Raw genomic sequence first — 23,360 nt, 5'->3', positions numbered from 1 at the left:
TTTTTTTTAGGTAAGGAGATCTTAACCCTTGACTTGGTGTTGTCAGCACCATGCTCAGCCAGTGAGCGAACCGACCATCCCTATGTGGGATCTGAACCCGGGGTCTTGGTGTTATCAGCACCACACTCTTCCGAGTGAGCCACGGGCCGGCCCTCTGGTTCCTTTCTACCTAATAATTTTTCAATTTGTCTGTCTCCTCTCGCATTTTACTATAAGCAGCAAAGAGAAACCAGGCCACATCTTCAACACTTTGCTTAGGAATCTACTCAGCTCAATATATTCAAGTTCATCACTCACAAATTCTACCTTCCACAAAACACAATTCAATTCACATAACACAATTCAACCAAGTTCTTTGCCTTCCCTCCAGTTTCCAATAACATGTTCTTCATTTCCATCTGCAGCCTCAGCAGAAGCACCTTTAGCATTGATATTTCTACCAGTCTCTTCAAGGTAATTGTCTTAGTCTGTTCAGGCTGCTATAACAAAATACAATAAGCTGGGTGGCTTATAGAGAACAGAAATTTATTTTTCACAGTTCTGGAGGCTGTTTCAGCAGATTTGGTATCTGGTGAGGGCTCACTTTCTAACAGATGCCTGTGCATGTCTGTGTCCTAATCTCTTTACAGGGACACACTTAATCAACTCTTTAAAGGCCCTATGTCCAAATATAGTCACATTTTGCAGTACTGGAGGTTAGAGCTTCAACATGAATTTGGGGGGATACAATTCAGTCCATTACACCCCTCTATGCTCACTCACTTCCCAATACTTACAGACTTTCCATCACTCAACCCATACACTCTACTCCCCTGCAGACCCCCATCACATACCTTGATTACACCCCACAGATCCTTCCATCACTGCCACACAGGCCCCATCATTAACCCTACATATTCACATCACTCACTCCACAGACCATACATCATTCGCCTTGCAGACCCACATTACACATCCAAGAGACCCCCACCCATGCATCATTCACATCACTCATCTCACAGAGCCCTGTCACCTTACAGGCTAACACATCAATGCCCCTACAGATCCTTATCACTTACTCTGCAGACCCCCTATCACTCACCCCACAGAACCTCATCAGTCACCTACAGATCCCCTATCACTCACCCTACAGACCCCATTACTTGCTTCACCGGCCCCATCATTAACCACATAGAGTCCTGTTACCCCTCAATAGCCCATCATTCACCCTACAGACTCCCCATCACTTAACTCATAGACCTCCCTACAGACTCATCACTTACTGTCCCCTGATTGCATCTAACAGAGACCCCATCACTAACCCCACAGACCCTCATCATCCCCTGTATTAGTCACCTCAGACTTCCATAACAAAATGCCACAAACTGGGTGGTTTAAACAACAAAAATTGGGCCAGCCCGTGGCTCACTCAGGAGAGTGTGGTGCTGATAACACCAAGGCCACGGGTTCGGATCCCATATAGGGATGGCTGGTTAGCTCACTGGCTGAGCGTGGTGCTGACAACACCAAGTCGAGGGTTAAGATCCCCTTACCGGTCATCTTTAAAATAAATAAATAAATAAACAACAAAAATTTATTTTATCACAGTTCTGAAAGGAACCAAGATCGAGGTGTTGGCAGGTTTAGTTTCTCCTGAGGCTTCTCTCCTTGGCTTGTAGATAGCTGCCTTCTTGCTGTGTCCAAATGGCCTTTTCTCTGTGTGCTCATGCCCCTGGTGTCTTTTCCTCTTCTTCTAAGGACACCAGTCCTATTGGGTTAGGGCTCCACCCTTATGCCCTTATTTAACCTTAATTACCTCCTAAGGACCCTATCTCAAATATAGTCACATTGGAGGTTAGAGCTTCAACATAGCCTGGCTGGTTAGCTCAGTTGGTTAGAGTGTGGCCTTGTAACACCAAGGTCAAGGGTTCAGTTCCCCGTGCTGGCCAGCCACCAAAAAAAAAAAAAAAGAATTTGTGGGGGACACAACTCAGTTCATAACACTCCCCATCACTCACCCCACAGACCTCATCACTCAACCCATAGCCCCCTATCACTCACCCCCAAGTTCTATTTCACTCACTTTGAAAACCCCATAACTCACCCCATAGGATCCCCACCGCTACTCAACCTACTGCCCCCCATACTGACCTTTGAGACCCTCCAGTCACTCATCCTACAGATCCCTCATCACTAAGCCCGTAAACTCCCCATAACTCACCTTGCAGAACCCATCGCTCACATCACAGATCCCCCATCACTCAACCCACAACAGATTTCATCTCTCATCCAACAGACCCTTTACTGCTTACACTGACATTTCACCTCTCAACTCACAGTCCTCCACCATTCACCGTATATACTCCATCACTCACCCCACACAACATTGATCAGTAGCCCCACAAATCCCCTATCACTTACCTCACAGACCACCCATCAGGCACCCACAGACTCCCATCATTTCCCCATAGATTCCCCATTACTCACCATACAGACCCCCATCACCCATCCCACAGTCTCTATCACTAATCTTCTAGATCCTTAGTCATAAAACAATTGGGTACTTGAGGTATTTTGTTGTTTTTGGCAGCTGGCTGGTATGGTACTTGAAGAATTTTGAAGACATGGCAAAGAATGAATTAATACAACCACAGATACCCATAGACTGGCTTCAGGTGACCTGTGGAGAGCAGGACTTCAGTTCAAATCCTGACTCTGCTCAGGCCTACAGTATAGCTTTGGAGAAATGCCTCACCATTAAGGCCAAAGCCTTATGGGATCTCACCCCAATTACTCTCTCATCTCATATGGCATCACTTACCTCACTGTTTACTCTATTTAAAGGCATGCTGACCACCTTGCTCTTTCTTAAACACACCAGGCATAGCCCCACCTTCCATCCATTGCACTGAGTACTCTCTGTGCCACTTACTATCCCTTTGACCTTGAGTTTGTTTCTCCCTTCAGAGCTCTCATCTGTAAAATTCTAATTATAATAATACCTACCTCACAGGGGTTTTATGTGCATTAAATGAATTAATATATGTAGACTATCTAGCATACACTCCATATTTGTTGAATGGAAGAATGAATAAACAAATCAAAGAGAAAGTTTTCCCCAATACTATGGCAAGGACCTCCTTTTTGATATTCTTGCTTCCAGTGTCTTTCCATCCAAGGCTCTCTCCACAACCAAGACAGAGGCATCTGACCACATCATACGCCTGTCTAAAACCTGTGCCCCAATGCCCTCAAGCTAAACTCCAAGCTCCAGGCTAATGGTTTGCTCATACTGCCCTATGATAACTTAAATGAGAAGCAGACTCTCAAACTCCTTGTTTCCATCAGAAAATCCAGCAGTGCCATAAATGTTTTTGACTCTGTGCATATGGGACAAAAGAAACATGCCAATAACCCTCTTCTGGCTTTCAAAGAAATCTCCCCATTATTTATACCTTCTAAAAAATACAGAGGTCTATTTAATATTATTACCAAGGCAACAAATTATTTTAAAAGATACTAAAACAGAATTGCAGGCTTGTTTAAAAAGTTAACCTTAAGGGTAGCTGAAGTCCAGGCATCTCACAAAACTCCTTTGTTAGAAGTAACATTTGTAGGGCCGGCCTGTGGCTCACTCGGTAGAGTGCGGTGCTGATAACACCAAGGCCACGGGTTCGGATCCTATATAGGGATGGCCAGTTTGCTCACTGGCTGAGCGTGGTGCTGACAACACCAAGCCAAGGGTTGAGATCCCCTTACCGGTCATCTTTTTAAAAAAAAAAAAAAAAAAGAAGTAACATTTGTAAGGACAACCTGTATTTTATCGAAACCACATAGATGTTGCGCAGTGAAGTGGGGAGAATGGTTTTTTGCATTTTGCAATACATAGTTTCTCAAAGGAGTCTATGATATATCCAGTCATTCAGCCAATATTTAGTGGACACACACTGTTCAATAACAGAACCGATCTTGACGTGTTCTATTTCATAAGACAAAAGCAAACTTTTTTTCTTTTTACCTCAGCAACTGGCCAATACAAGAATCGAACCCTGGACCTTGGTGTTATCAGCACCATGCTCTAACCAACTGCAAAATTCATAAATGTATAGCTCCATGAATTTTTATAACGTGTGAACTATTTTTTAAAAGACTGGGAAAAGCTTTTTTTTTTACTTTTTCCCATTCAGCAGATTCATTTGAAGCGATGGTCACAGGTATTTGAAATAGGTGACATCATCTGTCAGCAGAGGTGTGAGGGTTGGGGCGGGGCCTGACGTCATCATGCAGCAGCTTCTTTTCCCCGCCCACTTCTCGTTTAACACACAACTAGGTGAATCCGGAAGCAGACTGCCAAAACAACCAAACCGCGGGATGAGGGAAGTCGGGGCCTCAGTAATCGCCTGCACACTGGCTCAAAAGAAGCAAAATGCCCAGCTTTTGTGGGCAGGGCTCCTGGCAACAGAACAGTGTGCGCATGCGCAGACGCGACCGCCACCCAGGGCCAGGTGGGAGGGGCGGGGGAAGGGCAGGGTCGCGCGTCGCCCTCTGCGCCTGCGCCCCGGCGCAAGGTGGGGCCGTGGGCGCCCGCACTGTAGGGTGCGCGCAGGGGTTGGGGGCAACTGTCAGCCGTTACCAAGAGACGGGCGGCCGCGGGATGGCGGCGGTCTCCGGGTCCTCTGACTTGGCCGGCCCCGGAGCGCCCCCGTCCGGCGGAGGAGCCCAAGCGGCGGCGGTGGCTGAGGAGGAGGAGCGAGAGGTGGTACGGGTCCGAGTCAAGGTGAGGCTGGCGCCCGTCGGCCAACTCGCCAGGGCACCCCATGGGAGGAGAAGGCAGTGGCTGTCGTAGGATGGAGGGCGGGACCTGAGGCTTGGGGCGTTACCTGAGGGGCGAGGCTTGAGGACAGAGTGATGGTGGCGGGGGGTTGGGGGGAGGGCGTGAGGACCTAGGGACATCTCGGGGCGTGGGACTGAAAATTGAGGGGCGAGAGCCTATGTGATGGATGATGGAGCTTATGGTTAGAGGGGAGGAGCTGGAGGGTTGGAGGAGGGGCCGCAGTAGTTGAGGGGTGGGGCTCTGAGGAATGAGGGGTGCGCTATTGCTGTCCGAAAGGGGGGCTCTGAGGTCAGTCAACACATATGTGCTGAGAGTGCACTTTTGTGCGAGTCCCCACCCTTGATGAGCTGACATGCTGGAGGAGGTGAAGCAAAGCTAAATAAATGTGATGCCTATGACACTGGTGAATGCCATAAGCAAATAGTGAAAAAGGTTATGAAGTAGGGCTTCACTTTAGCCAAGGTTGTTCAGGGAGATCCCCAGAGGAGGTACTGAAGGAGCAGAAACCCAAATAAAAAGGAGTCAGACGTGTGCATCTCAGGGGAGAAGAGTGTTCTAGGCAGAGGGAACAACAAGGGCAAAGGCTGGGAGGTGGGGATGAGCTTGGCATGTTCCTGTGGATTCCCACATTGCTAGAGTAAAGAGAGTGAGGGGAGTCAGAAGCGTAAGAGGGGGGCAGATTTCAAAAGGCCTTTGGTGTATACTGAGGAAGAAAGCTGTTGCAGTAGTAGATGATGCTGAGTTGTGAGTGAGCCAGGTGAAGAAAGTGGGAAGGATGTTCCAGACAGGGGGATTGGCACAAGCAAAAGGCCTGGAGCCAGGATGTGTTCATGATAACTTCCAACAGTTCAGTACTACCAGAGTGTGAAATTCAAAAACACTGACTGGAGAGAGGCTGGCTGGGGCCCTATAGGTCCACCTGCTGGGGACCCTAGGGTTGCCATTAAAGAGGTTTAAGCAGGAGAGTGTTGGAGATAAATGTGCTAGATTGGTTGCAGCCTGGAGGACTGATTTAATAGGGGCCAGACTGGACATAGTGATTGTGGCAACCATAGTTGAGGGGATATAGAAGGATTGGGTGCCTGGACCCCTTGCTTCCACTCTTTCCCCCCATAATCTGTTCTTTGCAGAGCAGTCAGAAGGGTCCTGTTAAATCCTAAGTCAGGCTACATCCCTCTTCTGTTCAGAAACCTTCCATGGTTCCCCGTCACTAAGAGCAAAAACCAAAGTCCTCACCATAGCCCAGAATGTCCCTCTAGATCTAGCCCCTGTCACCTCTCCAATCTTGCCTTCTGCAGCTCTGCACCTCACTCACTCTTCAGCTTGGTGATGTAGTGATGGTGGCGGGGGGTTGGGGGGAGGGCGTGAGGACCTAGGGACATCTCGGGGCGTGGGACTGAAAATTGAGGGGCGAGAGCCTATGTGATGGATGATGGAGCTTATGGTTAGAGGGGAGGAGCTGGAGGGTTGGAGGAGGGGCCGCAGTAGTTGAGGGGTGGGGCTCTGAGGAATGAGGGGTGCGCTATTGCTGTCCGAAAGGGGGGCTCTGAGGTCAGTCAACACATATGTGCTGAGAGTGCACTTTTGTGCGAGTCCCCACCCTTGATGAGCTGACATGCTGGAGGAGGTGAAGCAAAGCTAAATAAATGTGATGCCTATGACACTGGTGAATGCCATAAGCAAATAGTGAAAAAGGTTATGAAGTAGGGCTTCACTTTAGCCAAGGTTGTTCAGGGAGATCCCCAGAGGAGGTACTGAAGGAGCAGAAACCCAAATAAAAAGGAGTCAGACGTGTGCATCTCAGGGGAGAAGAGTGTTCTAGGCAGAGGGAACAACAAGGGCAAAGGCTGGGAGGTGGGGATGAGCTTGGCATGTTCCTGTGGATTCCCACATTGCTAGAGTAAAGAGAGTGAGGGGAGTCAGAAGCGTAAGAGGGGGGCAGATTTCAAAAGGCCTTTGGTGTATACTGAGGAAGAAAGCTGTTGCAGTAGTAGATGATGCTGAGTTGTGAGTGAGCCAGGTGAAGAAAGTGGGAAGGATGTTCCAGACAGGGGGATTGGCACAAGCAAAAGGCCTGGAGCCAGGATGTGTTCATGATAACTTCCAACAGTTCAGTACTACCAGAGTGTGAAATTCAAAAACACTGACTGGAGAGAGGCTGGCTGGGGCCCTATAGGTCCACCTGCTGGGGACCCTAGGGTTGCCATTAAAGAGGTTTAAGCAGGAGAGTGTTGGAGATAAATGTGCTAGATTGGTTGCAGCCTGGAGGACTGATTTAATAGGGGCCAGACTGGACATAGTGATTGTGGCAACCATAGTTGAGGGGATATAGAAGGATTGGGTGCCTGGACCCCTTGCTTCCACTCTTTCCCCCCATAATCTGTTCTTTGCAGAGCAGTCAGAAGGATCCTGTTAAATCCTAAGTCAGGCTACATCCCTCTTCTGTTCAGAAACCTTCCATGGTTCCCCGTCACTAAGAGCAAAAACCAAAGTCCTCACCATAGCCCAGAATGTCCCTCTAGATCTAGCCCCTGTCACCTCTCCAATCTTGCCTTCTGCAGCTCTGCACCTCACTCACTCTTCAGCTTGGTGATGTAGCCCCTGATGGTCTACCCCATGTCTTCTCTTCCCAGAAATGTGAGAGCTTCTTACCACCTGAGTTCCGCTCTTTTGCTGTAGACCCCCAGATTACTTCACTGGACGTGTTACAGCACATCCTCATCCGAGCCTTTGACTTGAACGGGTAAGTAGGGGGATGCTGGAGATTGACAGTGGGCCACCTACCCCAACAGTGGTTGTCTGGCTTTTGTTAGTTTGGTAGGGTTTACTGGGTTTTTGTTTATTTTACTATTGCAGATAATCCCACAGTGAACAGCCACATATGCATATCTTGGAGTATTTGGGAAAGTCTAGTCATAGGATAAATTCCTAGTAGTGGTATTGCTAGTTAAAGGGTGTGTGCTTTTTAAATTTTCAATGGGTGTTTCCAAAATGCTCTCTAGACAGGTTTTTACCAATTTACAATTGCACCAGCAGCATATAAAACACCTGTTTCCTGTACCCTCACAAACACTGGTTATTATAAAACATTGCAAAATTTGCCAGCCTGATATCTGAAAAGTGGCATCTCTTGGGGGCAGCTATGATGGTATTTTGTTGTGGTTGTTATTTTGGAGGAATACATGCACATGGTAACAAATTCAAACAGTACGAAAGTGGTGGGTATTTAGGATGTTCCTATGGTTACGATGATTATCACGCAACATACTTCTTTGCATAGTTGCACAAGTATATCTGAAGAATAAATTCTTAGTTGTTATTTGACTTTTTTGCATAAACATTTTTTGTTGTGAAAAATAACAAACATACAGATTGCTTTATTTTTCTATGTAGTAAGAAGGCTGCTTTCTTTCCACTTCTATCCCTCCACTACTCTGTTACCATCCCCAGAGGGGACCAACATTTTACCAGTTTCCAATGTGCCCTCCACATACAAGCAGGTGTGTATCTGTTTTGCGTTTGTGTAACAAAGTAGGGATAAACAACCTGATCTCAGGCTGCCCGTAATCCTTGGCACAGTACCTAGTACATAGTAGGAAGTTGTTTTCAACACCTTTTTTTGTTTGTTTGTTTTGTCTTGTTTTCAATACCTTCTATATCACCTCCTTGTTTTGGAAACTGTCCCTGAGGCCTCCAGGGCATTAGGGGCCCTGAGAGCTCCCTCATATCTTCTGTCCAGGAAGAAGAACTTTGGCATCAGCTACCTGGGCCGGGACCGGCTAGGACAGGAAATTTACCTCTCACTCCTATCTGACTGGGACCTCAGCGTGGCCTTTGCCACCGCCTGCAAACCTTACCTGCAATTGCGTGTAGACATTCGGCCCTCAGAAGACAGTGAGTACCCAGTGTCCCGGGGCACTGCTCTGGGACTCACCTTTTCCCCATAGGATGACTCCACCCCTTGCAATATACTCCCTCACAGGAGGTTGGACAGCAAGGCGTCCTAGGTCCAGATCCTGGCTCGGCCACTGGGCCACAATTTCTTCACCTGTAAAATAGAGATGATGGTATCTTAGGGCCATTGTGAGGATTAAATAGGGAAACTCTTATAAAATGCCTGGAACAGTACATGGCTGCATAATGAATGCTCAGAAAGTGTTAGTTCTAATAATGAACTATTATAGCCTATAACCTAGCAATATATATTTATATAATGCAATGGAACAGTACAGCTACAGTATTGTATATTTCAGTTATAATAATATCTAAAATATAACAATGCTTATAAAAATAATGGTAGTTGTATTTATTCATTCACTCATCTTGTACTCACATTTTTTTCTTTTTATTTTGTTGTGTACTCACATTCATTTATTTGCACTCTTGCTCGTACATTCATTTTTTCCTTTAATCACCTAGCCACTTCTTCTCTTCTCCTATTTGTTCCTCCACTCTTGCCTATGCTGATCCCATAGATAAATTAAGACATGGTCCCCAAAATTTGATTATGGACCATACGTTCGATAATAGTATTGTGCAAAACTGTTTGAAATAGTATTAACACTGTTGTGAAATAGTGTGAAATTTCCTGGGTGTGCGTCTTAGTCCATTTGTGCTGCTACAACAATACCACAGACTGGGTAATTTATAAAACACAGAAATTTATTTCTCACAGTTCTGGAGGCTGGGAAGTTCAAGATCAAGATGCCAGAGGTTGCCTCTCTGGTGAGGGGCTTTTGCTACATCCTCACATGATAGAAGGTCCAAAGAAAAGGGGACTAATGTTGTGGCCTCACAGGGCAGAAGAGCAGAAGAGAGTGAACCCACCCCCTCAAGCCCTTTTTTAAGGACCCTAATTCCATCCGTGAGGGTTTTGCCCTCATGACTTAATCACCTCCTAAAGGCTCCACCGCTTAATACTATCACATTGGTGATCAAGATTCAACACCTGAATTTTGGGGACACATTCAAACCATAGCAGTGTGGTAATGGTATCAAGACTATTGAAGGAAAATGTCCTTGTTCTTGGAGAAAACACAGTTAAGTATTAAGGGATAAAGTGTCATGATGTCTGCAAATAATTTGGCAAAAATAATGTGTTTATATATACAGAGAGCTAGATGAAGCAAATGTAGCAAAAGATGTTAGTGGGATCTAGATGAAGGATGTATGGGTGTTCAATGTATTCTCTTTTACTTTCTTATCTTTTTTTGTATTTTTTTTTAACTTTATTGTAGGTTTGAAATTTTTTAAAATAAAGTGCTGTGGAGTGGAAGACATGGTTTCCACCTCCGGGAGCTCACATGCCCATTGGGATGACTGATGCATTTTATTGATGTCATAATTGTTACCTTGTTACACTTCTCACTATGTAATGGAGACCAAAAAAAGATTACTCAAGGCACTATGAATGCAATGAGAAGCCCGAAGGGACTGCACCTCAGCAACTCCTCTGTTAGTAGGAGAAAATTGGGTACAGCCCCGATTCAAAATTAGCTTCTGTTTTTATTGTAAAGACAAGGAAGTTTCACAAGAAAAATCAGTTGATTCAATCATTTCAGAAGGACACAAAGACATGGGCAGTGTGACAAAAGTTATTTATGGCTAAGTATAGCTTAAACAATGGAAACTAGTAGCATCATTTAAATTAACAACGTGACATTCCAAAGCACAATTTGTGAAAAGCTAAATTGGTAACTGTGATCATTATCTAACCCAAAATATAACCTCTCCCCAAATGATTTAAGCAAAAGTTACATTCCTATGATAATGTCTCTAAAGTTTCCACCAAGAAACAGCTTGCCCTTAGCAAACATTTTTTTCACATTTTTCCCTACAGCAATTCTTTCAACATCTTTTAACAACAATCAGTGTGTTAAATAGTCAAAGTACATAACCCCATCCCTAAACAGTGATTAGAATTGATTAGATGGGCTTTTGCCACTCTATCTGTAGACTTTTGTCCCCTGGCTGAGACTTTTGTCTCGTGCATTCATTACCTAAAAACCCTATCTAAAAATCAACTGAGAATCAACATATACTTGATTAGAATTTATTAGATAGTCTTTTACCTGCTGGCTGTAGACTTTTGTCTCTTAATGGAGGGTTTTTACCCCATACATGCATTACCTAAAAACCCTATTCTAGAAATCAAATGAGAATCAAGATTTCTAGGGCCGGCCCGGTGGCGCATTGGAGAGTGCGCTGTCTGGGAGTGTGGCGGCGCTCCCGCCAAGGGTTCAGATCCCATGTGGAGACTGGTTCCCGCTCACTGGTTGAGCGCGGTGTGGGCGCAACACCGAGGGTTGCAATCCCGTTGCCAGTCCCCGGTACGGGTGCGACACCGAGGGTTGTGATCCCGTTACCGGTCAGTAAAAAAGATAAAAAGGAAAAAAAAAAAAAAAGATTTCTAATCTTCTACACATAATAACATAAATAGCTAGCATGTATTGAACACTTAGGTCCATTCTGTGCACATAATATTTTTTCACTGAATAGTCAAGTTAATACTACAGGGTAGGGATGATCATTTTCCCCATGTTATAGATGAGGAAACTGAGGCTCAGAGAGGTCACAGGACTTGTCCAAGTCACACAGACAGCAAGTAAAAGAGTGGGATTTGAACCTGGGCAGTGACTGTACTTGCTCTGGAGTCCTTGTTATTAACCATTTGACTCTACAACATTTGGGCTTAAGATTGGTAGCCTGGGGCTGTCCAGTTAGCTCAGTTGGTTACAGCATGGTATTATAAAACTAAGGTCAAGTGTTCAGATCCCCATATCAGCCAGCTGCCAGAAGAAAAAGAAAAAAGAAGGGCCGGCCCAGCGGCGCACTGGATAAGTGCGCCGCTTGGGAAGCGCAGCGGCGCTCCCGCCCAAGGGTTCGGATCCCACATACAGACCGGTTCCCACTCACTGGCTGAGCGAGGCGCGGGAGCAACACCGAGGGTTGCAATCCCGTTGCCGGTCCCTGGTCCGGTACGGGGGCAACACTGAGGGTTGCGATCCGTTGCCGGACACGGAAAAAGACAAAAGACAAAAAAAAAAAAAAAAGTAAAAAGAAAAGATTGGCAGCCTTGAGAAAAAGAGAGAGAAATGAGTCAGAGAGAAAGACAGTGACAGAAATGGGCAGAGAGACAAACAGAAAAAGATAGGTAGCCAAAGACACAGGAACCTCTGCCACTTAATTCCCTAGGCCTTGGTTTCCTCATCTATAAAATAGGCACAGTAGCACTATTTCAGTAAAGAAATCAAATCTGCATGGCTAATAAACGTGAAGGAAACCCCAACTGCATAAGAACTGAAAGGAATGCCAATAAAGCAGAGAGAGAGACAGATAGATACTCATCAGTTTGGCAAAAATACATTTTAAAAAGTTATCTCTTTAAAGAGAATCAACTTTCCAGTTATTGATGAGTCAGTTCTTTTCCTACTGTTTTCAGAAGCCACTGTCTTACTTTCCAAATTCCTGCATATACACAGGTCTATTTCTTTGTGTGTGTGTGTGTGTGTCTGGCCAGTATAGGCATCCGAACCTGTGACCTTGGTGTTGCAAGGCTGTGTTGTAACCATCTGAGCTAACTGGCCAGCCACAGGTCTGTTTCTCAATCCTTGATTCTCTTACATTGATCTCTTTATTAAATCCGGAGACTGGCCGGTTAGCTCAGTTGGTTAGAATGCAGTGCTGATAACACCATGATCAAGGGTTTGGATCCCCATACCAGTCAGCTGCCAAAAAAAAAAAAATCTTAAGCTAGTTCCATGTTGTTTTAATCACTATGGCTTTATGATATGTTTTAATGTTTTCCTTTTTAAAAAATGTTTTTGAGGACCAGGCTGGCCCCTCTGGTCATCTTTATAAAAAAAAAAAAAAAAGTTCTTGAATATTCTTGTGCACTTTCTGTTTTTTTCATTTAATAATATTAGTTTATTGTAAATAGTGCTGCAATAAACACGGGAGTACAGGTATCCCTTCAGCATGATGATTTCCATTCCTCTGGGTATATTCCCAGCAGTGGAATAGCTGGGCCATATGGTAGATCTATCTGTCATTGTTTGAGGAACCTCCATATCATTTTCCATAAAGGCTGCACCATTCTGTAGTCCCACCAACAGTGTATGAAAGTTCCTTTTTCTCCACGACCTCGCCAGCATTTATCATTCTCTGATATTAGCCATCCTAAGTGGAGTGAGATGGTATCTCAATGTGGTTTTGTTTTGCAGCACTATTTACAATAGCCAAGAGTTGGAACCAGCCCAAATGTCCATCATCAGATGAGTGGAGGGCCAGCCCGTGGCTCACTCGGGAGAGTGCGGTGCTGATAACACCAAGGCCCCGGGTTCGGATCCCATATAGGGATGGCCAGTTGGCTCCCTGGGTGAGCGTGGTACTGACAACACCAAGTCAAGGGTTAAGATCCCCTTACCGGTCATCTTTTAAAAAAAAAAAATCAGATGAGTAGATAAGGAAACTGTGGTATATCTACACAATGGAATACTACTCTGCTATAAAAAAGAATGAAATACTACCTGCAACAACATGGATGGACCTAGAGAAAATTATATGAAGTGAAACAAGTCAGGCACAGAAACAAAAATACCACATGTTCTCACTTTCTTGTGGGAGCTAAAAATAAATATACAAACAAATAAAGGGTAGTGGGGGAAGAAGACACAACAATCACAACAATTCCTTGAACTTGTTGAGACAAGTGAACAGATATGCAGATAGGATGGGGGGGAGGGTGGGGGGAAGTGGAATGGGCAAAGGGATATGAAAATCAACTACAGATAGGATGGGGGGGAGGGTGGGGGGAAGTGGAATGGGCAAAGGGATATGAAAATCAACTACAATGTATATTGAGAAGTTAAAATTAAAAAAAGAAAGAATTAGTTTATCATTCTATTAAAATCCTGATGGGAATTTGATTGGAGTTGCATTATTTAAAGAAACTAATTTTAATTACCCAGTAAATACATTTTCCTTATTAAAAATAAAAACATTTTGAATAATGGCTGAAATCTCCTGTGAACACTATGCCTAATCTCAGTCCCTTATTACATATTGCCCTGCAGGAACTACTTTGATCAGTTTGATGTGTAACCTTGGAGGTCCTTTGCATATTTACACACACACAGGCACAAATGTATCCACATATAGAGATATGTATCCATATATAAAGATATGTGAGTATATTCATATTTGTGTATGTACACACAAACGGTAGTAACTGTCCAGTATATGGAGCTATCATTATAAATATTATTAATGGCATTCTTGTGATCATTTTCATGTTGAAAGCTACGGGCATGTTGTGACCACTTGGGTGGCCCAGTCTCTCTGGGCAAGACACCAGTTTCTGCCACCTCTACAGTTGGGAGATTACCAAGCCTAGACCTTTGACCAATTTGTGATATGAATCCTTTCATATGTACTGTGAATATTTTTCCCAGTTTACCTTTTGTTCTATGGCTTTGTTTATGGTATCTTTTTTGCCCTATCAAAATTTAAAATTTCGTGCTGGCTGGTTATCTCAGTTGGTTAGAGTATAGCCTTATAATACCAAGGTCATGGGTTTGGATTCCTGTACTGGCCAGCCACCAAATATATATATATATTTAAAACTTGTATGTACTCTTATACCTATGTATATCTTTTCCTTTATGATTTCTGAGTTTCTCCTCTTACTTCTTTTTTTTTTTTTTTTCCCTGACCAGTAAGGGGATCGCCACCCTTGGCACGGTGTGGTCTACACCACGCTCAGCCAGTGAGCGCACCAGCCGTCCCTATATAGGATCCAAACCCGCAGCCTCGGTGCTACCATCGCCGCACTCTCCCGAGTGAGCCATGGGGCCAGCCTTCTCCTCTTACTTTAGAACATCTTCCCCATTCACAAACTTATACAAATATTCTCCTACATTTTCTTCTAATATGCTTATTGTCTTTACTCTGTCAAAATTGTGATAAGTAGACTTAGCTTTTTAAAAAAGATTCCAGACAGTCAATTATGCCAGCATCATTTATTAAGTACTTTTTCTATGCTGATTTGAAACGCCAGTTTTGTCCTATATTGCGTTCCTATACATACTTGGATTTATTTTTCAGCTTTCTATTGCATTCCACCAACTGTCCCTGTTTCCCCATTGCTGTCCTACCATATCTTTTTACGGCAGGGGTTTTGTGGTCAATTTTAATTAGGCAGGACTTTGCCATCCTCCCACTGTTCTTTTTCTTAGTTATTCTGAAATGTGAATTCTTCCATATGAACCTTAAAATAATTTTATCTAGTTCCAGGAAAAAACCCATTAAGTTTCTGCTGGCATTGCACTAAATTGACATTAATTTAGGGTTTGGGAAGTTTGACAATTTTATGATAAGGAAATGTGGTGCATATTGCATATATTATGTAATACTGCAAGCAGGGTCTGGGCCAGCAGCCCTTAATGAAACACTTGGATGTTTCTCCTGGAAAATGTGTGCATATTCACACTAAGTGGGTTACATAAAAATTATATATAGTTTCATGTCAGTTCAGATCAGGTTTTGTCACTAGGTGAGTTTGTGCTTTTAGAAATCCTTTGCCTGTTTGATTGATGGGTTTTTGTGGGTTTTTTGTTTGTTTTTTAACCATTATATAATGTCTCTCTTTTCCTGTTAAATGCTTTTAGCCTTGAGTGGTGCTTTTTCTGACAGCCACATTGCTGCTGTTGCTTTCTGTTTGTTTGTATTTGGCAGGTATACCTTTAGGTTTCTTTGTTTTGTTTTGGTTTTGGCAGCTGGCCAGGACAGGGATCTGAACCTTTAACCTGGGTGTTGTAACACCTCTCTCTAACCAGCTGAGCTACCTGACCAGCCCAAGGTTTCTTTAATTTTCAACCTTTCTTTGTCACCTAGTTTTAGGTATATGTCTCATAAAAACCCCATAGCTTGGGCTGGCCCGTGGCTCACTCGGGAGAGTGCGGTGCTGATAACACCAAGGCCACAGGTTCGGATCCCACATAGGGATGGCCGGTTCGCTCGCTGGCTGAGCGTGGTGCTGACAACACCAAGTCAAGGGTTAAGATCCCCTTACCGGTCATCTTTAAAAAAAAAAAAAAACAAACCCCATAGCTGGATTTATGTTTTCTTATATAACTGACAGTGAAATCTTTAGACCACCTTTTCTCCTTCAGTCTCTGTCACCCTCCCCAACCCTTGCAATGGAGTTTTGGAACACTTCTAATTCTTATTTGTCCTCTAATCCCTAACCCTTAAATTCTGGGGTTTGCTCAGACAGCTTTAATTTGTTTTTCTTTTTAAATTCCAGGCTATCATTATATTTTCTAACATACTAACCCTGAAAAGGAATCCTAATGTAACATGTGATATTACAAACTGTCAAGCATGTTATGTGTCATTTTATGTTTAACTATATATGTTAAAAACTGGTGGCCCACCACCATTTACCCTCCCTCTTGCTTTCACCTATCTTGAACCCTTGTAGTCATTCAGTAGCCATTTGTTTAGAGAACTTCTTTGTTCTCCTTCCATAAGGTGTATGGGTTAGATGTACTCTAATGGTCAAAAATGTCTTTTTTTGGCCGACTGGATCTGTACTGTCCTGACTGGGTGTGGGACCCTCAGATCTCAGGCCTTTCTTCTCAGTGCTCTATAGGTGCCTCATATCCCCATCTTCTTGCTTACAGAATTATGGAGCAGAAGTCCATTGCCAATCTGACATTCTTTCCATTGTAAGCAGCCTGTTCTCTGACTATGAAAGCTGGCAAGAGATTTTCTTCATTCTTAGAATTTGGGCATTTCACCAGCATATGAATAGGGATGGGGGAGGCCTGTTGTATGTGTTGTTTGTTAATTAGCCCTATCTTTAAGACCTGATGAGCCAGTTTTTCATCTCAGGGAAATTTTTCTTCATACCTGTTTCTTTTTTTTTTTTTAAAGATGACCGGTAAGGGGATCTTAACCCTTGACTTGGTGTTGTCAGCACCACGCTCACCTAGTGAGCTAACCGGCCATCCCTATATAGGGATCTGAACCATTGGCCTTGGTGTTATCAGCACCACACTCTCCCGAGAGTGAGCCATGGGCCAGCCCTCATACCTGTTTGATTCTAATGTCTCCACCTGATCCCTTTTCTCCCCCTGCATTTCCTAGTATTTGCATATGTCTCTCTTTTCCTGTTAAATGCTTTTGGCCTCGAGTGGTGCTTTTGCTGACATGAGTCACATTGCTCCTGTTGCTTTCTGTTTCTCCTGGACTTTTGTTTCACTCAAATCATCCAGTCTTATCTCTGTTCCTTGAAGTGGTTCTTCTATTTGGTCTTTCTGACCATTATTTTGATTTTCAACAGTGTGACCTTCATTTTACCTGTTAGGTATCTTTTTTCTTTTTTTTCTTTTTTTTTTTTTTTAAAGATGACCGGTAAGGGGATCTTAACCCTTGGCTTGGTGTTGTCAGCACCACGCTCAGCCAGTGAGCGAACCGGCCATCCCTATATAGGATCCGAACCCGGGGCCTTGGTGTTATTAGCACCGCACTCTCCCAAGTGAGCCATGGGCCTGGCCCGATTTGTTAAGTATCTTAATGCTCTGACTGATGTTTTAGAAAAACCATCGTGGCAGCTGTTGGGAGAGATTGGAGAGGAACAAAGAGGAAGCAGGGACTGTTTAGGGGGCAGTTTCATGTGAGAGATGTGGTAACTCAGGGTGAGGAGGTGGAGATGAGACAAGAGCTGGGACTGAGGTATGTTTTATATGCAGATGTCCTGGGGCTCAGTGATGGTTTGGACCAGGGGTTGAGAGAGTGGGAGGGGCAAAGATGTCTCAGGTTTCTGGCTTAAGCAACTGAACAGATAGAAATGCTGTTCACTCAGATGAGGAGCAGAGGAGGAGGCTGTGTCTAGAGTAGAGCTCTGGCTCCCCTTTTGGATGCCTGTAGTGGATTGAATTATGTCCCCCCCCAAATTCATTGAAGCTTGAATTGTGTCCCCCAAGTTTTATGTATTAGAAACTTAGCCCCCACTGTGACTGTTTTAAAGAGGTTGGGAAATCCTATTATGGTAATTTTAAGGTGGGGCCTTGAAGAGGTGATTAGATTACAGGGCCATGCAGTAGTGAATGGATTAAAAATGGTGGTCAGGGGCGTGGTTCTGAGGGCTTTAAAAGGAGAGGAGAGTCTGTCTCTCTCTCTGCTTTCTCTGCTTCCACCATCTTGTAATGTGAGATCACTGGGTCACTGTTGCCACCACCAAGATCCTCACCAGCTGTGTTTCCTGGACTTTGAACTTCTCAGCCTAAGAAACTGTAAGCAATAAATTTCATTTTTTTTTTATAAGTCACCTAGTTTCAGGTGTTTTGTTATAAGCAACATAAACGGACTGATACAATGCCTTAGGTTTGTAGTGCCCCGTGAGACATCTGGGCAAAAGCAGTGATATCCAAACGTGGCCTAGCATTTGCTTCCCCTTAGCTCTGTGGGAGGAAGTGCAGTGGACCCCATGGAAATGGTGCTTAGGGACAGCATTTGTCTGCAAATGACAGTGGGGTGAACAAATAGAAGTTGATTTGCTTCCTATAATGGAGTTTGAAAGTTGGCCACTGGACATTGCTATTGTTGCCTTAACAGCTGTGTGGTGTGAGGGCTGACATCTCTTAAGCTTCTCTTGAACTTACCTCAGGTGGGCACTGCTGCTTCAGTCACCACATCGCATCTGAGGTGGGAAGAAAGGATGTGAGGGGAAGTAAAGAAGAGAGAGAAGGGACAGATTTCTGCTGATGTTTCAAGGGCCACAAGTCAAGTGTAGCACTGTTTCATTTGTCTGATGTACGCGGTATACCTGTTCCACAAACACTTTTTCTAAAATATATCTGGGCTCTGGAGCAAGGTAAATGACGTTCAGATCCCAGCCTACCATTTCCTGGCTGTAGAATCTCGGTCACTTACTATTTTTGTCATCGTCTGTAAAATGAGAATGGTAATGGTAGTCTCTGCCGTTTGTGGGAGGAGGACTAGCGTGAATATGCGATTAGGAGTTTGGGCTCTTGAACTTTGGGCCTGGCCTTCAAATTTCTGTTCTTTCACTCACTAGCTGTGGAGCCTAGGGCAAGTATCTTATCCTAACTGTGCCTGTTTCCTCATATAAAGAGTGGTATAACCCCATACCGGCTAACCCCCGCCCCCCCAAAAAAAGAAAAAGAGTGTGATAATAGTAGTGCCTAACTGATAGGATTGATGTGAATATTAAATGAGTTAATATTTACAAAGGGCTCAGAACAGTTCCTGGCACTTAGCACTATGAAAGTGTTAGCTAGTATTATAATTTTTTACATTAATGTTAAGCCCTTGTCTAGTGCCTGACACATAGTAAGTGCTCAGTGAATATTACTTTATATCATTAAAATATCAGAGGCTGCTAAGCCATGTTGTAAGATTGAGACATTTACCACAAAATAATTGTTCATGGTTTGATTTTTCTTTTTTTTTTTTTGGCAGCTTGCTGGTGCAGGGAACTGAACCCTTGACTTAGGTGTTATAAGGCCATGCTCTAGCCACCTGAGCTAACTGGCCATCCCTGATTTTTTTTTTTTTTTTTTTTTTTTAACATGATTTGGATGATATGGGAAGAGGGATTGGGAGTCATTCACTGCCCTTCAGGTAGCCTGGCTTCAGTAGGAGACGAACCTGGCCCTGAGGTCTGGGTTCTCATCCTCTTACTCATAGCACTTCACTCTGTGTGCCCAGGCCCGTTGATGGAAGATTGGGACATAATCAGCCCGAAGGATGTCATTGGCTCCGATGTGTTGCTGGCTGAGAAACGGTCATCGCTGACGACAGCTGCCCTGCCCTTTACACAGTCCATCCTCTCTCAGGTGGTTTCAGGGACCCCAGGGGCCCAGCTGTGGTTGGAGGGCAGGGCCTACCTGGAATCCCCAATTCTAAGCATGCTGCTTGGCATCTGTCCCTAACCTATTCAGCTGACAGTGGCCTCCCTTCCTCCTTCCTTCACAGGTGGGCCGTACCTTGTCTAAGGTCCAGCAGGTGCTCGGCTGGTCATATGGGGAAGATATCAAACCCTTCAAGCCACCCCTGAGCGATGCTGAGTTTCACACGTACCTGAACCACGAGGGACAGCTCTCCCGCCCTGAGGAGTTGCGCCTGCGGATCTATCACGGTGGCGTGGAGCCCTCACTGCGAAAGGTGAACTGCCTTGGTCTCTCATTGGATCCATTGCTCCCATGCTCATTAATAGTCACGTGGGAGGGCTGACTGGTTAGCTCAGTTGGTTAGAGCACAGCCTTGTAACACCAGGGTCAAGGGTTCATTTCCCTGTACCAGCCAGCTGCTAAAAAAAAACGCTTACGCAGGCTGGTTGGGTAGCACCGTTGGTTAGAGCACGGTTGCTGATAACTCCAAGGCCCAGGGTTCCACCCCTGTACCTGCCAGCCTCCAAATATATACATATATATTGCAATATCTCATGAGACATGTGCAGCTTCCAAATATATATATATATATTTGCATGTGTCTCATCAAATATATATATTGCAGTATTTCATGAGATACATGCAGTCAACCACATGGAGATATTCCAGGGCAGGAAGCTCTCTTTCAGGAGGAGGTAGGAGTCACAGGTGGGAAAGCAGACTTGTCAGAAGGAGGACAGAGGCCTAAGGAGTGGGGAGTGGGTGGTGACTGATAGACACAGGGGCGTGGTGGCTCATCTGTAGAACCTCAGCCTCATCCATGTCATCCCTTGGCCAGGTGGTGTGGAGGTACCTGCTGAATGTGTACCCTGATGGGCTGACAGGCCGTGAGCGGATGGACTACATGAAGCGCAAGAGTCGCGAGTATGAGCAGCTTAAGAGCGAGTGGGCCCAGCGAGCGAGCCCTGACGACCTGGAATTCATCCGCAGCACGGTCCTCAAGGATGTGCTGCGCACCGACCGGGCCCACCCTTACTACGCAGGTCCTGAGGATGGTCCACACCTGCAGGCACTGCACGACCTGCTCACCACCTATGCTGTTACCCACCCACAGGTGTCCTATTGCCAGGGCATGAGTGACCTTGCCTCACCCATCCTTGCTGTCATGGACCATGAGGGCCATGCTTTCGTCTGCTTTTGTGGCATCATGAAGCGCCTGGCTGCCAACTTTCATCCTGATGGCTGTGCCATGGCCACCAAGTTTGCCCACCTCAAGCTGCTGCTGCGACATGCTGACCCCGACTTCTACCAGTACCTGCAAGAAGCAGGTGCTGATGACCTCTTCTTCTGTTACCGCTGGCTGCTGCTCGAGCTGAAGCGTGAGTTTGCCTTTGACGATGCCCTCCGCATGCTTGAGGTCACTTGGAGTTCACTGCCGCCAGATCCTCCTGAACATGAGGTGGAGCTCGTTGGACCCCCCAGCCAAGTGGCAGACACTGGCTTCAGCGGCCCCAGGGGGCGGCCCATGCGACAGAGGCACATGCTGAGGCCTGCTGGTGGAAGAGGCAGTGCCTTTGAAGATGCTGTTGACCACTTGGCCATGACCAGCCAGGGGCCCGGAGGCGGGGGGCGTCTCCTGAGACAAGCCAGTCTGGATGGCCTCCAGCAGCTCAGGGATAACATGGGCCCCAGGAAAGACCCTCTGGTCCCACTGTCCTGCCCAGCTACCCTCATCAGCTCCAAGTCCCTCTCTGAGCCTTTGCTGAGCTCCTCAGACCCACTGCTCTCCTCCTCTTCCCACCCTGATTCCCCATCTTCCTCATCTCCACCATCCACCCAGGAGGCCTCTCCCACTGGCGACATGGCTGTAGGATCCCCCCTGATGCAAGAGGTAGGGTCTCCACAAGACCCTGGGAAGTCCCTGCACCCCTCACCCCCAATAGGCCTGCCCCCACCCCAGGAATTTGGCCGGGGGAACCCATTCATGCTTTTCCTCTGCCTGGCTATCCTGCTGGAACACCGAGACCACATCATGCGCAATGGGCTGGATTACAATGAACTGGCCATGCACTTTGACCGCCTTGTGCGAAAACACCACCTGGGGCGCGTCCTGCGCAGGGCAAAGGCTCTCTTCGCTGATTACCTGCAGTCAGAGGTGTGGGACTCGGAGGAGGGGGCTGAAGCTACAGCCCCATCTTGATCAGGCTCCCTACAGCCCACAATCAGCCCCACCAGATCTCTGTTCTTTGCCTCGAGGGTCTATACATGAGACCCCACCTCTCCACCTGCCAGCCCTAGACCTGTTGGAACGTGGGGCTCTCTCTTCCCAGGTCTGAGTATGTTGGGCTCTGCTTTGGCACTGTCCCATGGAGGCCACAGCCTCTTTTTTGTTTTTGTTTTATTTTTAACAATGATACTTTGCACACATGAAGGTCATTGTGGTCTGTGTATTTGTCTGCCCTCTCCCTGGATTTTGCTGTAGATGGAGTCCCCAGTTGTGGAGAAAGTGGATGCTGAGAATTGGTTCTAGAAGGTCAGTCCAGGTTAGGGACTGCTTTGAGGAAGGCCTGAATCTCTTTTTTGGGACATCTGTCTGCCTGTAAGGGTCTGTATTATGGCCATGAATGCATATTTTCAGGATGGGCCCCTGAATGAGGGATGAGAGAGAGAGTTCTTGGCCAAAAAAGGGCAAGACTTATTACAAAGATTGAGAAGTAATGGGCTACTTAGAAACATTGGGCCAGCCACTCCTCACTTTCCACATGTCACCATTTCTAGGATCTAGACACTTCTCTGTGAGTCTTACACACTAATGCTGGAAGCCCTAGCAGGGGTATAAGGCTCCTTTTTTGTCACTTGGTTTGGAGCCAGCTTGAGGGACTGTGGCCTAGGGCCTTAAATTGAGTTTCCAGCTATTGGGTACCCGTCTTAATCATTTCAGCAATAGAAACCATTTATTTGCCTTCTCTATCCCACAATATGGACAAAAATCAATCACTGATAAAACTTAGGCCCTAAAAGAAATCACTTACTTATCTGGAGGAGGATCAAAATAAGGTCCTTTTTCCCACTGACCTTCTCAGAAAGCAGGATTCTCTCACAGGCCTGGTGCTGTCTTCCATAAAGGACATAGCAGACAATGGGTGAGGTAACTGGGGTCCTCAGGTCATGGCCTAGCTGTCCCAGGTTCTGTCCAGAAGTCATTGCACTAAGCAATGCTGCCAGAGATGAGGGGGCATCAGGGCAGCCACTCTCTCATCTGTCTCTCCCAAGAAAGCTATATAAAGCAGGGGGTGACCCTTAAAAGACTCATCCCCCAGTATTGGAGGGGAAGGGAACCCTTTCTCAGGTGAGGGCTCAGTCACTTGAAGAACAATAAAACCAGGCTGTGTCTAGGGTGCTCAAATACTGTGGGCCTCACAAGTGCATCTGTGCACAAGGAGCTCAGACTCCCCCCAAAGGCCATCCAGGATATGGGGGTGTCTGGCCCTCTGAAGACATGCAATGTCCCTTTTGTCAGTAACCAGCTCACACCCTGTGGGGTACCTTCTATGATCAATGAGCTTAGATATTTGAAGGGCCAGACAAGTCAATTCTGTGTATGGCAGCTTGGGACCTCTGAGGGCCAG

At 45.6% G+C, this 23,360-nt stretch overlaps 1 protein-coding gene across 1 annotated transcript; it reads left to right on the top strand.

The window, feature by feature from the left end:
• Window positions 1-4,602: 4,602 nt before the first annotated feature.
• TBC1D25 (TBC1 domain family, member 25) lies at window positions 4,603-22,162 on the top strand. The gene is made up of 6 exons (XM_008571452.1): window positions 4,603-4,756; window positions 7,447-7,556; window positions 8,553-8,707; window positions 19,550-19,677; window positions 19,817-20,005; window positions 20,570-22,162. Exons 1-6 carry the CDS (start codon window positions 4,634-4,636, stop codon window positions 21,929-21,931), a joined length of 2,067 nt encoding a protein of 688 aa, XP_008569674.1. The 5' UTR covers window positions 4,603-4,633; the 3' UTR covers window positions 21,932-22,162.
• The last annotated feature ends 1,198 nt before the right edge of the window (window positions 22,163-23,360 follow it).

Source organism: Galeopterus variegatus, unplaced genomic scaffold, assembly GCF_000696425.1.
Source record: "Galeopterus variegatus unplaced genomic scaffold, G_variegatus-3.0.2 Scaffold688, whole genome shotgun sequence".
Lineage (NCBI taxonomy): Eukaryota > Metazoa > Chordata > Mammalia > Dermoptera > Cynocephalidae > Galeopterus > Galeopterus variegatus.
Note: the sequence above shows the minus strand (reverse complement) of the source record. Positions and strands in the feature narration are given on the sequence as shown.